The 16,626-nt window shown below is 37.8% G+C and overlaps 2 protein-coding genes across 11 annotated transcripts in view; one reads left to right on the top strand and one right to left on the bottom strand.

Moving 5' to 3' along the window:
- Positions 1 to 16,626, top strand: part of dyrk4 (dual-specificity tyrosine-(Y)-phosphorylation regulated kinase 4) — a 62,947-nt gene that overhangs the window by 4,586 nt on the left and 41,735 nt on the right. For 2 of the 4 annotated variants that reach the window (XM_087312062.1, XM_087312059.1), the window contains exon 1: positions 10,488 to 10,593. The exons of the other annotated variants lie outside the window; for them this stretch is intronic. In XM_087312062.1, the coding sequence (XP_087168188.1) occupies positions 10,543 to 10,593 (51 nt within the window). In that variant the 5' untranslated portion in view covers positions 10,488 to 10,542. Of the gene's footprint in view, positions 1 to 10,487; positions 10,594 to 16,626 lie in introns of those variants that run through there. 4 annotated transcript variants of the gene reach the window in all.
- The window catches only part of ferry3 (FERRY endosomal RAB5 effector complex subunit 3), a 90,310-nt gene that overhangs the window by 34,047 nt on the left and 39,637 nt on the right, over positions 1 to 16,626 (bottom strand). For 2 of the 7 annotated variants that reach the window (XM_087311146.1, XM_087311147.1), the window contains one exon: positions 10,323 to 10,561. The gene's annotated coding sequence lies outside the window, so the exon portion shown is untranslated. Of the gene's footprint in view, positions 1 to 10,322; positions 10,562 to 11,033; positions 11,150 to 12,172; positions 12,328 to 13,006; positions 13,285 to 14,964; positions 15,057 to 16,626 lie in introns of those variants that run through there. The other 5 variants (XM_087311151.1, XM_087311144.1, XM_087311150.1 and 2 more) reach the window with 5 other exon arrangements.

Genomic DNA, 16,626 nt, shown 5'->3' with positions numbered 1-16,626 from the left:
AGTAGATCCCCAGTATCTGAAATACTCGGACCAGCCCGTCTGGCACCAACAACCATACTACAGTTAAAGTCACTTAAATCCTGTTTCCTCCCCGTTTTGATGCTCGGTTTGAACTGCAGCAGATCGTCTTGTCCGTGTCTACATGGCTGAATGCATTGAGTTGCTGCCATGTGATTGGCTGATTAGAAATTTGTGTTAATCAGCAGTTGGACAGGTGTACTTTATAAAGTGGCCAGTGAGTGTATAACAAGGGTTTGTTAAGAAGATATTGCGTAAGGAGCTATTAATATTGCTTATAAAATGGTTTTAAAAATATATATATAATTTCTAGCCGAAAAAAACAAATAAGACTTTCTTCTCCAAAAGAGAAAATATTATCGGAAATACTGTGAGAAATTCCCTGCTGTGTTGATCATCATTTGGAAAATATAGAAAAAAAAAAACAAAGAAAATCAGAGGAGGGCTAATAATTTTGACTTCAGCTGTATGAATTAAGTACCATGGTCTCAAAAAACAATTAATATATTTAGGGAATTTTGTTGGTCCAGTTATTGACGAGGGAGTGTTCATAAAGAAGATATTTTCATATATTATTATTATTAATATTTTATTTATTGGCAATGACTTTCTTAGCCCAGCATCCTGTGGGGTTTGGATTTCTGATCCAATGGCAAACTCATAAACCGGCTATGAAACTGTGTGTGCCCTATTACAACCTCCTGTGGATCTGTTTTGAGAATACTGCCATTAATTTTATTTAATGATGACAGTTTGGTGACATTTGTCCCCGGATCATTGCGCTGTACCTGTAAAACATGGACACAGAGAGTAATGTACAGAGCGTAACATACGTCTGTTACCAAATACAACTGCAAGATCAGCACTGCCATTTTTATTTAAAGGGATGGTTCATCAAAAAGTAACCATTTTGTCATCATTTATGCATCAAATTAACTGATGAAAGATGCAGGTAATCAATTTTATTTATTTATTTATTTATTTTTTTTTTGGGGGGGGGGGGTACTTTAACTTTTAACTCAACTTAATCAATTTGTGTTGGGACAACATGAAGTAATCATGTGGAAGCCTGCATTTTAGTGTACTGAACTGAATATACTGAATACACTGTAAAAAGTCCTAGGTTTCACACAATCAATTTGTGTTGAGACAACATGAAGAAATTAAGTTATTAGTTTTTACAAATTTAAGTTGATTCAACATAAAATAATGAAGCTTTCCCGAAAAAAATAAAAATAAAAATTGTCTTGTTTCAGCTCATTTTAAATAAGTAACTTGAATTTTTTTTTTTTAATGTATGGCATAATGTATTTAAACAGGCATCAGAATTATGCAAATAATTACAGGGAAAGAGGTACATCTTTATTCATTGGTGTTGCCAGATCTTGTTAGAAAAAAAGAGCAAATAAGGATAAGCCCATAATAAACCTAAAACTCAAACACACAAAAAAGTGAATTAAAAATGTAAAGAAAATGTATTAAAACACACACTTTTAAAGACTACTAAAAATTACAACAACTCAATCAAATTACTAAAATTTCAAGTGAACCAGAAGTTCCTGCAGACTTTTATGGATGTACAATGACGTATCTCATACTGCTTTATTTTTGCATTTCATCCTGTTAGCCTCAAGCTGACATCATGAGAAAAGGACTGTCATTCTAGAGCAGAAGCAAATGGACAGATTTTGACTGAAGATTACCTAAAAAAAAAAAAAAAAAAGAAAATATATATATATATATATATATATATATATATATATATATATATATATATATATATATATATATATATATATATATATATTCATTAACAATGAATGGATTACTTGTTCATCTAAACTAAAAAATAACATTGTGCCCTGGCAAATTAGTAATTGTAAATTTTGATTTCATACAAGCTTTAACTTTGTTCATAAGTATTTTAAAATTATAATTTAAACTAATCATTTTAAAAAATTAATCTGCAATACTAATTTTTCTTATTAAATATCCATTTTATATCATTCCACTGTGATATTTATGGTTTCTGCACTGTAAAAAAATCCTGGTTGCTTTAAATTTTTATGCTGAATCAAATGAACTTATATTATGTTAAACTGACTTAAAACAGCTTGCATAACTTAGTTTAATAAGTTACAATGACCTAAAACCTGACATATAATGTCAGGACTAATTGATCATAAAAGTTTAAACAGTGTGGTTTGGTAATGCGGTGGTGAAGACGCAGTGTTTAAGCTCAATATTATTACATGTAATTTCTTCACAATACACTCCATTTCACCAGTATATCCAATTCCACATACCACTCTTTTTTATTCAAAGTACACGTCTTTTAACTCTCCACTTAAAATTAGCAAATATACAAGGTCAAGTAACAAACAGCAGGCTCAAGTTCAACATGCTCATTCTTGTCAAGAAAGCATGGTGGATAATAAACTGACTATAATATTTGTATCATTTTATTATCATAAATTATGGTTTTGAAATGGGGTGCATGGTGGCTCGGTGGTTAGCACTGTTGCCTCACAGCAGGAAGGTCGCTGGTTCGAGTGCTGGCTGGGCCAGTTGGCATTTATGTGTGGAGTTTGCATGTTCTCCTGGTGTTGGTGTGGGTTTTCTTCGGGTGCTCCGGTTTCCCTTACAGTCCAAAGATATGGATTATAGGAGAATTAGGTAAGCTAAATTGCTGTGGTGACCTCTGAAATAGAGACTAAGCCAAAGGAAAATGAATAAATGAATGTTTTAAAATGTGTACATTTTAAAATTAAAGGTTCCAGTGCTATTTTGGCTATTTTTGTTTGCCCAAAGAACTTTTCAGTCATTAGTTCTTAAAAGAAAAATGTAGTTCCTACTGTAAAGAACATTTGAATAATCTAATGAAACTTTTGTTCACTAAATAATCTTTTATGGAAAGTTCTATGGATTTTAAAGGTTTTGGACAGAACCAGAGATGCTAATGAAGACTTAATTAATGATCTATTTTGGAATAGAAAAAACTTGGGGGGAAAAACAATCCTTTATTCCTTATCCTTCTGAATACATTCTCATCTTGAGTGACTGTTGCTTTCTTTGCATACTGTGTGAAGGGAATCAGGCAATGCATTGCTTAACATTAGTCATGGATTTACTGATTTAATGTGTCTGAAAAATAAGTGTTACAAGATGATGTGCATCTTAGCTTCCATTGTAAACAATCGCCTAATGGCGGATCACATGAATCCGTCAGCTGGTGGAAAAATAGGCACATTTCTTTTAGCGAAGACGCTCGTTTTAATCAGAGTGAGAAGCAGTAAAGACCTTGAGGCAAGTCTCTGAGAGAAAGCCCACTTCTGCTCAACAAGTCACACTGCCATGGAAACAGCTTGCCGCTTTGGACTGGTGCTGGGTTCAATTCTTCTAGTGGAGGTGTTGTGTTCCCACCATTCCTTTGACTGCGGGTGAGATTTACTGAATGTGGTGCGGTGCTATCCTTAGCTCCAGTTTGTGTGAGGAACATACCGTCCATCTGCACTTACTGCTACATGTTTTCTAATTTAAGCATGGGAAGATTTGTGTTGCACTGTTAATAAAAGAAATCAGTATTGCACATATTGTACGATTCTGCATTTATAGAGCGGAAATTGGACTTCGAGAACACTTTATTAACGCTTGATTTATTTTTAAATCATTAAATGTTTGTGGCTGGAAGGGCATCCACCACATAAAAAAATCATATGCCAGAGTAATTGGTGGTTCATTCTGCTGTGGAGTACCCTGAATAATCAGGGAATTGTAGTTGTGGCTATACGATACTAGCAGAACAGCCTTAAAGGCATAGTTACAATACACTCATTTTCCTTAGGCTTAATCCCTTATTTATCAGGGGTTGCTACAGTGGAATGAACCACCAACTATTCCAGCATGTGTTTTACGCAGCAAATGCCCTTCCAGTACAAGGAAACCATATCAATACAATATTTATTTTTTAAAGTACATTTAAAAACTGAAGCTGACCAAGTTGCGGTACATAGAAGTACTAAAGACAAAATAAGTAAAACTTTTACTTGATTTAGCTGAACAAGCCTGTATATACATTGTAAATATAGAATAGTTTATTTTTCTTTATTGTTATTTTGTCACTTTCACCTGTTTTTCTGGATTTTTGTTTTCACTTTGTGTAAATAAATCACTCTTCACTTTCACCAGCGGCTTCTGTGACACTTTTTTGCCTCCATCCACCCGGTCAATCGTAACAGGCGGGATGTTGTAACTATGTGCTGTGGGAACTTTTAATGCTTCTCCACATCGACTTGCAACTTCCAGTCAGGGGCTGAGTGGAGGAGGTTTGATCTCTTTCTTTGCAGTTGGCAGGGTTCCTCCCCAGCTTTCACAAAGTCAATCCTCCTTTTTGATGTAAAATGGTACTTCCCAGAGATGATGGCATTGCATATGTTTTTTGCCACCGCTTTTAGCACTTGGTCATGCCGCCAACTGTAGCACCCTTCCACAAGGGCCTTTGGACTGCTGCTCATTAGGTGTTGCAATGATCCCCTATCAGAGCATAACAGGTATGCTGGAGTCTCAATCTTGCCCCAACAATGGAGGTTGGCTAGACTTTGTGGTGTATTGTACACAGCCCAGATGAGGAATCGAACATGCTGGATATATCTATCTCTGTAAATAAATACAATTTATATTCATATATTACAAACTAAAATGCATTTGAGTCAAATATTCATTCATTTTCTTGTCGGCTTAGTCCCTTTATTAATCCGGGGTCGCCACAGGGGAATGAACCGCCAACTTATTTAGCAAGTTTTTACACAGCGGATGCCCTTCCAGCCGCAACCCATCTCTGGGAAACATCCACACACACATTCACACACACTACGGACAATTTAGCCTACCCAACTCACCTGTACCGCATGTCTTTGGACTGTGGGGGAAACTGGAGCACCTGGAGGAAACCCACGCAAACGCAGGGAGAACATGCAAACTCCACACAGAAACGCCAACTGAGCCGAGGTTCGAACCAACGAACCATCTACCTTCTTGCAGTGAGGCGACAGCACTACCTACTGCGCCACTGCCTCGCCCCTAGAACAATTATCTGAAGTGCAAAGAAAAACATATACAGTAAAATGTGCAGAGCATTGGAATTGAGAACCATGCAGTTTGCCAGATCCTTACTTTGTTCAGTGCTGAGTCCATGAGCAATTCTAGTTGCAGTGTTGAACTAACACTCCCCTGAAATTCTCTGCCTTATATTGTCCACTCATGCGTTTGTCTTTTGAGGATGACCAGTATTATTTTAATGGTACATTGAAAAAAGACCATTTAAAAAAAAAAAACATTTGTTAGCCGATTTACAGGAAAACCTTTTAAAACCAGTGCAATGCAATGCAAAAACATATTCCGTTGGCACGAAATTTTATGCACAAGACTCTTGTCAAAAATGTCTGCCTAAAGCATTATGTGCAAAAGCACTTTCTGGTAAACAGAACTTACAGTAGGTTAGTTAAGGTCTCTAGCAAGCTAACTGGATCTTGTTAACCAGCCTAACCTTGACCCTTTACGATTGCTCTGGATCACTTCAGGGTTAAGTGCTTTGCTTAAGGGCACAAAGGTGAAAGTTTTCGACTCAATCCTTGTGTTTATCTATTTACCAGCTCTGTGGTGTAGTCTCCAGTGCACAATCTTAGCTACTGTTCTGTGTATCTTCAGAAAACAGTTTAAACAAACAGAATAAAATTATATTTAGTATTGCATGTGAATTGCAGACTTTTTCTTCAATGCACTAATAGCAAGTTTAAAACAGCAAGACTGTTCAATCAATCTCTAGTCTCACATGGTATATGATGACTGATTTGGATTTGGTGTCTGATGAAGTACGTCTTGGCAAGCCCTAGACCTCCAGCCGAGTGTGTTGATGATATAGCCATTATCAAGATGAACTCTTCACCTGATAATGTTTCTTATGGGAGCTTGCAGCTCTCCTGATGACATTAGATAGTCCAGATTAAACTCGGTAATTCAACCTACACACCTGATTTACATGACAGGACCAGGCAGTGTTTACATACTCACGCTAGCATTGTTTAGTGTGTAGGGCCATATCTGTCTTTAAACCATTATGCTCATTTAAAATTTTAGAATTTGGTCTAGGTCTCAATGCTCTATTTTTAGATGTGGTATCTCTAGAAAATACTTTAAATAACAGTGTGTGCTCATTGGACTTTCAGCCACTGTTTGTTATGATTGATACAAGACAGGATGGATCCTATGTGATTGGCTAATTAGAAAATTGCATTAACAAGCAGTCGGACAGGTTTACCTTATTAAGTGTGCGGTGTATTAAGTGTATTTTGCCCAAGCCATCAACTTGACATTATCAAAAAAGGACAGCCATTATAGAGGGGAAGCAAATGGTCAGATTTTGACTGAAGATTAACAAAACCATTTTTCCCAGTGGGTTAACTTGCACTGATTAATTGTTCAATTTAAGACAAACAATGTGCGCTAGTAAAATAAACCTTTCGAATGTCTCGATTTCTTGCTGTCACGATCCAGACTGATTTCACAAGAAAACTTAAGTATTTTACGTTTTGTCAGTTTAGTGGCTAATTCGTACGAATTCTTACAAGTTCAGTTGTATTAAAATGTACAATTTAAAAAAGGAGGTGTGGCACACAACCCTGCCTCTAAACCCAACCATCATTGGGTGATAAGCAATACGTACTAAATTGTACGAATTAGGATGTACGAATTCAAACGAATTAGCCACTAAATCAAAAAGTTACGAATAGCCATAAGATTGCGTTGCACGATCACCAGCTCTTGCAGATTGATAGAGAACACTCACTGTCATCCAAACTACACATCTGCCACCAAACTGGACTACATATCCCGTCATGCACCTCACACACACCAGTTGCAGATCACTACTGATTGCAAACACAAAGCTGAAGCTTTCACACATACTTTGCTGAGTCTTATAAACGGTTTTCTTTGTTTAACTTGCTGTGTTTTTACCCTGTGCTGTGTTTATTGTTTACTTTGTTTTACTGTCTGTCCCGATCTTTTTGACCTTGCTTTGGATTACCTATGCTCCTGTCTGTCCCTGTTTTGACCTTTGTCTACCTGGCAAATCTCTTAATAAACTGTATTTGGGTTCTCACCTCTGTTGCCTACCCAACTCGTTAGACAGGCAGACTTTGTGTTGTGCGGTGACATAGCTATACCATAGTAATTATGGCACTGCAATAATGGTACGTAAGTTGAGTTTAATTTAATAAATTACTAAAGAGCAATGACCGAATGTCTTTTTAAAATGTTTGGTTTGTGTTTAGTTAACACACAAATTGTAAAATTTCACCCCTACCCACTTTTCCAAGCCAACACAATGTGATAATTCACCTTCATGAATTATTGACAGACAGTTTATTAATGAATGTTTTTTGGCATCAACTGGTGCCCCCTGGAACATCCCTAACTATGTAAATGGCATGCCAGCAGCCTATCTATTCTTTTGTCCACCTGTCTGTAGTGTTGTTGTGCATATGAGGTACTGTAACAGTACAGTAGGTTGCCCTGTCTTTGACCAGTGTCTGTTATCTCTTCAATTGTTTCAGTGGGCTAATAATACCCCCTTGGCTTACAGTAGACACATCTTTGTGGACAGCTGGGTTGCCCCTTCAACCTAACAAGGCATAATTGGATTGGTTGGGGATTTAGTGATTCAAGAGTCTCTTAATGAGGCTTTATCTCAGTTAGAGTAAACTCCAGCAGTGTTGACACTCAATTTCTCAAATTATAACAGCACAAAACAAATACTGTTCATGTTGTCCAACAATATGTAATACAAGGAATGTTATTACGCAACAGACTGTTACTCGATCTTTATTCTTGTCGATGCCTCATCTAATCCATCAGATTGTGATCATCAGAGACGTGTTTATAAACAAATATTGGAGTTACATCATCATATGGAGGTGATTATGATATAATGGGATCGTCTGTTCTACTACACTGGTGACGGAGATGTTGTCACGCAGACAGAGTTGATTAATCGCATGTTGATTAAGTCTTGAGATGTGTCATCATGACCATAAGCTGTCACAGAGGTGCGTCTTTTTCCAAACGTGTGTATTTCCATGTGATGTGATGTAGGGATATGTTAGATAAGGGAGCTCAGATCATTTGATGATATGATGGGATGAAAATTTGACAGGTTGGATTAGTTATGTCATCAACTAAATGGCGTTGATTTAATGTGGTTTTAAAAAGAGCTGTGTTTGGTTAATGCAGGTCTGTTAATAGTTGTTCTAAACAGCATCATTTCGAACAAACCGAACTGGCCTTGAATATGTGGCCAGGAACAGACTGTTTCTGAAGATTTTGTGCCGTTTCTCTGACAAAGGAAGATCACCTTGTCTTCTGAATGATGTCACGTGCAGTCTCCAAGTGCCACAGTCAACAGTTCCCCAGAATATTCAGCTTTTATGTTTTTTTGTAGTTATACAACCTTCAAAAAAAATCACATAATTTAAATTTGGCATTGAATTCCCATTTTATAGAAGTTAATAAGATTCTTTAGGGTCTTCATAAAAGTCTGTAACTTATTTATTTTTTTCAATGGTAGTGTAAATAAACACCTCAGTCAACAGTTAGCCATTTCGTCTTATGTCTCTATGCTAATTAGCTGCTGCTCACCTCACTCATCTCTGAGGCCGAATGAGGAATGACTGTGGCATCCTACCGATACATTCTTAAACAGCTAAACTAGAGTAACCAACTTAACTGACAAGTCGAAGCAGGCACAGAATGGCAACTTGACGTCAGATTGACGTTGTACCACAATGACGTTGCATTGTGTTTGGAAATGAAAATCGAGTTGACGTCAGAACCCACATTCTCACCCTGTTATTTACTTGTTTATTTTATTTTTTGCATTCTGTTTTTGTCTTACCTGCTTTCTGGAACTGTCCTGCACCGGACTCAAACCATGTTGTCATGGTCAAGTCCTCTTAATGTCTCAAGTTCACTGACATACATGGCAAGATAACAGGACAAACCCGTCCATACAGAGATAAGCGGTCAGCTAGTAAACACAAAAAGAAACGGTATCATACCGCCCTGTAGCATTCATTTTGAAAATGAAATGCAGCCATACGAACTTCTGGCTACGTAATTTGTGATCTCCAGAAACATATATAGGGCTACGTTTTCAGAATGAGCCTATGTTGAAATATCAACGTCTAATGATGTTACAGCTTGACATTGTGCAGATGTTATCACTTTGACGTCTATCAAATGTTGGATTTTGGTTGCCAAACCTGAAGAATAAATGTCAGTATTTGACGTCAATATGACGTTGGTTTAAGATGTTGGCTCAACGTTGGATTTTGGTCACTTTCCAACACAACCCAAAATCTACCAAATATCGACATTATCGATATTGAACGTCAAAATAACGTTGTCCTTAGACGCTGGCTAGAGATTGAATTATATTCACCTGACATCACAAACTAAATATAACTAATATTAATGTCTTATGAAATTGTGTGCCTGCTAGGGTTTTTGAAGCTTTTACCACATTATAATAACAAAATATAAGATAGCCTCTAGGTCGTCTTCCACGTGTTTAATCGTTGCATTTAATTTATCATTTTTTTGACAATGCAGCCCACCATTATCAATGTAAAATGTTTTTAAACAAACATTTAAACATATTAAAAGTGGCAAATGCTCAGCTGGACAGTGTGAACACCACATCACCACAATGAAAACACAGAGCTTAGCTCATGAATTAATTATATCTAAAATATTTCGGACAAATTATAGGTACAGCTACATGCTTTGAATGCAATTTTGATGCCAGTCTAGCTTTGGTTTGCCCAAAGTTGTAAGCAGTCCAACTTTTGCACACTATTTCTGGGACATTCCCTTTAAAATGTGTGTATATTAAAATATTATATTTTATCATAAAATGCATATAGTGCAAAACATTTATGTAACATTATAGTTTATTTAGTTACTTTTAAATCAAACTTACTACGAAGTACTGTGAAGATTTAGGTGTAAATAAGGTACTTATATTTACCTTTTAGCTTTTGCATCTTAGCCTAATGTCCCAGCGGTAGTATTTTTTATGAGAGTGCACATCCATGAAAATAAACAGTCTGCAATAAAATTGCCACCATGTTTATCTGAACGTGACTCTGACATTAAGCAATGCGTTTCTGAAGAGCACACGAATGTGAGCGCAATATAACTGAATCTGGCGGATGGTATAAGATGAGCAATTGGAGGCCGTACTGCACCTGCTTCCATCACTCAGTGCCTTTTCGTCAGGTTCCTTGCCTGTCTGGGCCAGATATGTCAGCGCCAGCCGCCAGGCTCACTAGCTAGAGCTCTACAGCACCCAAACAGCATCTTCACAGCCCACGCAGTAGCTGCTGTCCATACTAGGACTGGATTTGTTATTTAATTTGCTCCACGGATTCAGCAGAACAGTCTTCTCCTTCCTTGCCTAAGGTAAAAATGGGTCCGAGGGCAGAATCTGAAAGAGGTGAAGGAGAAAACAGAGAGAAGGTAAGACATTGAATAGAATGAGTAGGTTTGTGATGCTTTCAGATGGTTGTAATAAGGCTATGAGTTTTAAAACTATGGTAGATTGATACTGTATGGTAGTGAATGAAATAGTAAGAGTGTAAGTGGGTAGTGCGTCTATTATATGTGTAGCTCTTGGTTGTAGTGCCAGAATATCTGGACATTTACACCACACTAAACTTTTGGCTTTTTTAAAAAAAAAAAAAAACATAGGTAGTACTTATTTATTGTATTTCCAATTCAGTTTATCATATATAAATCCCTAATGCATGAAGGATTTTCTTTTTGCAATAACAAGACGGTCCCTTGCTTCTAGGGTATGAGGTTTCTCCCTTCTCTCAGGCAACGAGAGAACACTCAGTAACTAGTCTCTTGAGGTTAGTTAACTGATGCCCATAATCCCGTAAGATAAACATCTTTACCTGACGACTGTAAAATTTATGGCTAAACGCGGGTGTTGTTCTTGTAGCCTTAATGTTGATATGCAAGATCTTCAGTAACATGAAATGTCTTTGAGGCTATGTCACTGCATTGAAATGGATCTGCATATTTCTATCTTTGATTTAACGCTCAAGTTTAATCACTAGATCAAGTTCGAGATCGCTATTAGACAGCTGACTGAAACAGATGGGTCAGTTGCATTAGGATTAAATAGAGGACAGAAAGCTAGTAGATTTAACACCTTGCACCCTTCAATAACTTTAAAACTATTATAGTGAATTCATTAAACTACTATAACTTATTTAATCAAACAAAGAGCTTGTGTAAAAAGGCACTTGTGTAATGCAGCTCAAATACAGAATGATGCATTTTACTATAATCCGAATGTTTATATTCTCTATATTCAAAACCTTAAACTAACTTAGAAACGTCCATTCCCAAGTAGCACAAATTGCAGATTTGCAGATTTTAGGTGCACCTCTACCAAGTCCACAAGGCAGTGGGATGTTGCAATCCTCATTTTGGCTTCCAGATTGTTGCTCTTATAGGAATCCTAGTCTTAATGTGCAAGCAATAGTACATATTCTGGATGTCTATGTCATCTGCCACATCCATTTCACTTTTTGAAGTCCCTATTAATGAGCTTTTGGGTTGTAACCATGCATGTGCAGATCTGGTGGTACATTTTGGGCTTGTAATGGAATGGGAACTACTGGTCTAGCAGATTGCGACCACCATAAAAAATTAGGAAATATGCTAAAGTTTCTCAAAGACTCCTCTGTGGATTCTACATAATAATTGGAACATTCTTCACAGCAGCTGAAAATGTCTAGAATTTTTTTTCTTTGAAATTTAGAGCCAGAAGGCTCTCAATTTTACAACTCATTCTATGTTCCAACTCTCGCCTATGGTTATGAGGTTTGAGTCATGAATGAAAAGACAAGATCTCGGATACAAGCAGCCAAAATTAGTTTCCTTCACAGGGTGGCAGGGCACACCCTAATAGATAGGTTGAGGAGCTCCTGGGAGGAGCTCGGAGTAGAGCCACTGCTCCGCCACATTGAGAGAAGTCAGCTGAGGTGGCTCTGGCATCTGTTTCAGATGCCTCCTGGACGCCTACCTAGGGAGGTGTTCCTGGCATGTCCAACCGGGAGGAGGCCTCAGGGAAGACCTAGGACACACTTGAGGGACTATGTGTCTCGGCTGGCCTGGGAACACCTTGAGATCCCCCCGGAGGAGAGAGAAGACTGGGGTTCTGTCCTGAGACTGCTGCCCCTGCGACCCGGACCCCGAAAAGCAGATGAAAATTAATGAATGAATGAAATTTAGAGGTGGAAGTCGTTAATTTTGACTGTGTAATTATTCTTGTGTCATGGATAAGAAACATGTAAGACTACACATTGCTTTCTGACCAATTGTCATTTGACATCTTTAACAACGTGTGCGATGTCATGAAGAAGGCAAAACCGACTTTTTGAACGTTAACAAACAACGCTGTCATGATTTTGTACCAGCTGTCTGGTCTGGAACTAACCCAAACCTTTTCAGAATTGCACAATTCCACCCACCAGCACCATTACGAACATTCCTTTTTACCGCAATGTTTGAATGTGTGTACAGAAAAGCATCTGTGCTTCGTTTGGTCATCTCCATAGATATGATGAACATAATAAAAGTATTTCTCTAGGAAACCCAGATGCAACAGTTGTTGTCCACTGACACACGTATAAGATACAATGAAAAATCCATAAGTCTCGAAGCTCATTGTAATTTAAGAATCCCCACAACAATCAATACCAAATATTTAGTCTTCACCTAAAATAAAAAAAAACTTAATAGATCCTTGTTTTATTCGAGCTAGCTTGCAGTTTCAGTTAAATGTGCTGTTATGCCACAAAATAGCAAGAAAGCACATGTTTAAAAGCACACAAAACAAACATGGATTGTGACTTACAGTCAGAAGAAGCATCCCTGATTTTGCTCAGAAACATGGGGTCATTTTGGCACAATCCTTAGCCTAGACAATCTACGAGGGCATCTGTGCTCAAAGATTCAGCACATTCGAAGTCTAGGTCAAAGCCAAAATGAAATCCCTGGCAACAAAAGCAGAGCTTCTCAGAGTAATTAGATGTCAGCTGCACTTGTAATTCAAACATGAATAAATGTTATCACTGCCATCTTGCCCCATCCTCTATGTGCATGCATATGGGTTTGTGTATTTGGGCATGTGATAAGGATTAGCCCGTGTGAGGCCTGTCCCAGACGGCTGACCTTGATAGATAATGTTACTCATTCTGTTCACGCTGGCATAAGTGAATGGGGCATTGTCAGTCTGTCTTTCTGCCCACTCACTGAACTACTCTAGTGGTAAACATGGACATCTGTACATCTCTAGCATCACTCATTAGCAGCAGCATTCATGAGAGATTCAAGTGTTGCTCTGATTCATTCGTTTATGTTCATTAACGGTGCTTGCAATGCTTAAAAATAAAGCCCTATTCTTAAGCACTAGGGTTTGACGTATTACTTGTCCCTGGTGTTAGTCCTACTGGTATGAGTCATACTGAAAATCTTTTTTTTTTTTTGTCCACATGAACCCACAAAAACTGATCTCAGCAGGCACAGAACGTCAATATGACATCAGATTGGCGTTGTACCCCAACGTCATGGGGACATTGCATTTATTTGGAAATCGAGTTGACGTCCAACCTAAAAGCAACCAAATATCAATGTCTAATGTTGGATTTTGGTTTCCATACCTGCCAAATAAATTTAGGTTTTGTTTTTAATTTAATGTTGGTTTAAGATGTTGGCTCGACATTGGATTTTTTTCACTTTTCAACACACCCTAAAATCAACCAAATTATGTTATTGGAAGTCAAAAAAATGTTGTCCTTAGACGTTGGCTAAACGTTGAATTGTGGTCACCTGCTGTATCGACCTAAATCTAACCTAATATTACACCCCATTCACACAGGGGTTCGATGTCATCGTTTGACAGAAGTCGTCTGAAGTTGGGGCTTACGCGATCGTCATAGCAGCGTCAGCCAATGAAATTAGTCAACAATAGGCCACTGTCTGAGCTGGTGTATTTGTATACAGCGATCTGATTGGCTGACGCTTCCGTTGGTACTTGAAATGTCGAGCAAGTCCTAACATCTGCAGCAAGCAACCCCATTGAAGCGGCGCCGATGGATCCACAATGTAGTTTGGCAACGCCTGACGTCACCCATTCAAAGTGAATGGAAGGCATAGAAGCTGACACTCCGTGTGAATGAAATTGTGTGCCTGCTGGGGTTTTTGAAGCTATTACCACATTATAATGGCTTGACTTTGCAGCCCTCCATTATCAATCTAAAATAGATAAACCATATTTACTAACAGTGATTAAATTAGTATGCTGAAAGATTTAATTGTTAGATAATCCGCAATGTTAATTGCTGGCAAAAGGTGGCAAGCCTAATTGCATCTTAAAAGCAGTGCGGTTGCAGCTAGATATATTAATGCTGACATATTTAGAATATGCAAGAAGGCTTGTGTTATATTTTTGATCATCTTGCTGAGTGTTGCATTTAAGCATAGCATGTTAAAGACTTTAAAAATAGTTTAACATTTCAAAGTGTCTATCATAACCCTCAAAACTTGCTAATTATCTGTCAGGTTCTTCCATAAGACACCCATTGATAAGCACATTTAGCTTTTCCTGAGTTATGTTATTAAAAATGACTTGACTATTTGTCATCTAAATAACTTATGCTTATACTATTTAATTAAAGTAGGCCAAGCACAGGCCTAAATTGGTCATCAACATAGTTGACCTGTTAAAATAGATCGCCATCTGTAGTTTCAATACGGCACACGTATATATGGTCATGTGCAAAAATAACGTCTTAGCAAAGGTGAAGACTCTACCTTATCTTTTGGCTTCCTAAATGTGTCACATGTGGTTAATCCATACAGCCTCTACACTGCAGCACCTGCTACTAGATGACCCTGTTACACCTGGACGACTTATATCTTGATCGCAGCATATGCTTAAGTTGCATATCTGCCAGCTAGGTCATTGGCTGTCAGTCTGTTGCGTTCATTCATTTATAGATTGTTGAACATCTGTGGTTTTGTGGTTGATACAGACTATAACTAAAACCATTTCTACCATAAATATACATAGCTTGATTAAATGAGTTAGAAATATCAAGGTTAAGTAGTAGAAGACATTTGACTTTGATTATCTTTATTACTATTATTATTATTAATATTAATGCAGTGTTTGGCTTAAACTTGCTATAGTGAGGTAAAATCCAGCCAATAGCTATTTGCCATAATCATACTTATTCAAATTATTTTTCGTTCTTGTGTATTTTTTCACTTCTTGGACAACCCTAGAATAACTGCTAAACAACATGGGTGTTTTTTTATACATTCAATTTTCCCCAACTGTGTTTGCAAATGGTGATACAACTTTTTGGTACAGTCTTCAACACCCCCCTCTCTTGCATCTCTGTTGTTAAAATGTGATATTCTTTGGTGTATTTAAGGATTTGGACTTTTGAACCTATTATTTTTTGTTTGTTTTGGCAGATAGCAAAGATAAGTTCATTCATTTTTTTTTTTGGCTTAGTCCCTTTATTAATCTGGGGTCGCCACAGCGAAACGAACCGTCAACTTATCCTACATATGTTTTATGCAGTGGATGCCCTTTCAGCTGCAACCCATCTCTGCGAAACATCCATACACAATCATACACTACGGACAATTTTGCTTACCCAATACACCTACAGCGCATGTCTTTGGACTGTGGGGGAAACCGGAGCACCCAGAGAAAACCCATGCCAACACGGGGAGAAGATGTAAACTCCAAACAGAAACGCCAACTGACCCAGCCAAGGCTTGAACCAGCAAACTTCTTGCTGTGAGGGGACCGCTCTAATTCTAGCGGGGCAAAAAAAAATGACAACAAAAGGTGGTGGTGTAGAGAGACCGCCTCACACTATTGTAACGTGCTTTGGCTGTATGGCCATACACAATAAATGCACTGAAAAATGGAACAAGACGCTCATAAATTATCATAAAAGTCATTGTAGGGGGTTTGCATCTTTAATAAACTATGACAATTCCCATTCAATGAAAAGTAAGAATGATAAATAAATCTATAAACAACAGTCCCTTAAAAGTGACGTCACGTCTGTACTGTGCCAAAGCCCAACCTGACCATATTCTAGCACACTTCTACCAACCGCCTGGCCCCGATTCGGAGCACTCACACTTGTCAAACAAATCGGTGCACCCTTAGATTAATCATACATGAGTGCTGACCTTTAAACTGTTATTCCTGCCAATACAAAACAAACCATGTTCTCTTGCGTTCGCTGTGTGCATGTCTCAGTAAAACAAGGGGCTCTGTCAGTATGCGGGGAATCAGGCACTTTTAAGCTCGGTTAGTCGACTTGTCTGCGTGAACATCTGCTCATGAAGGAGTTCACAGAGCATCAGAATCGAGGCTCATCTACTGCACTGTTAAGACAGTAAGGGTGAAAGTCAGTCTGTTTTAATGTATCTGCACCAAATCTATTC

This window comes from Danio rerio, chromosome 25, assembly GCF_052040795.2.
Source record: "Danio rerio strain M-AB ecotype USA chromosome 25, GRCz13ab, whole genome shotgun sequence".
NCBI lineage: Eukaryota > Metazoa > Chordata > Actinopteri > Cypriniformes > Danionidae > Danio > Danio rerio.
This window is presented reverse-complemented; position numbering and strand designations above follow the sequence as displayed.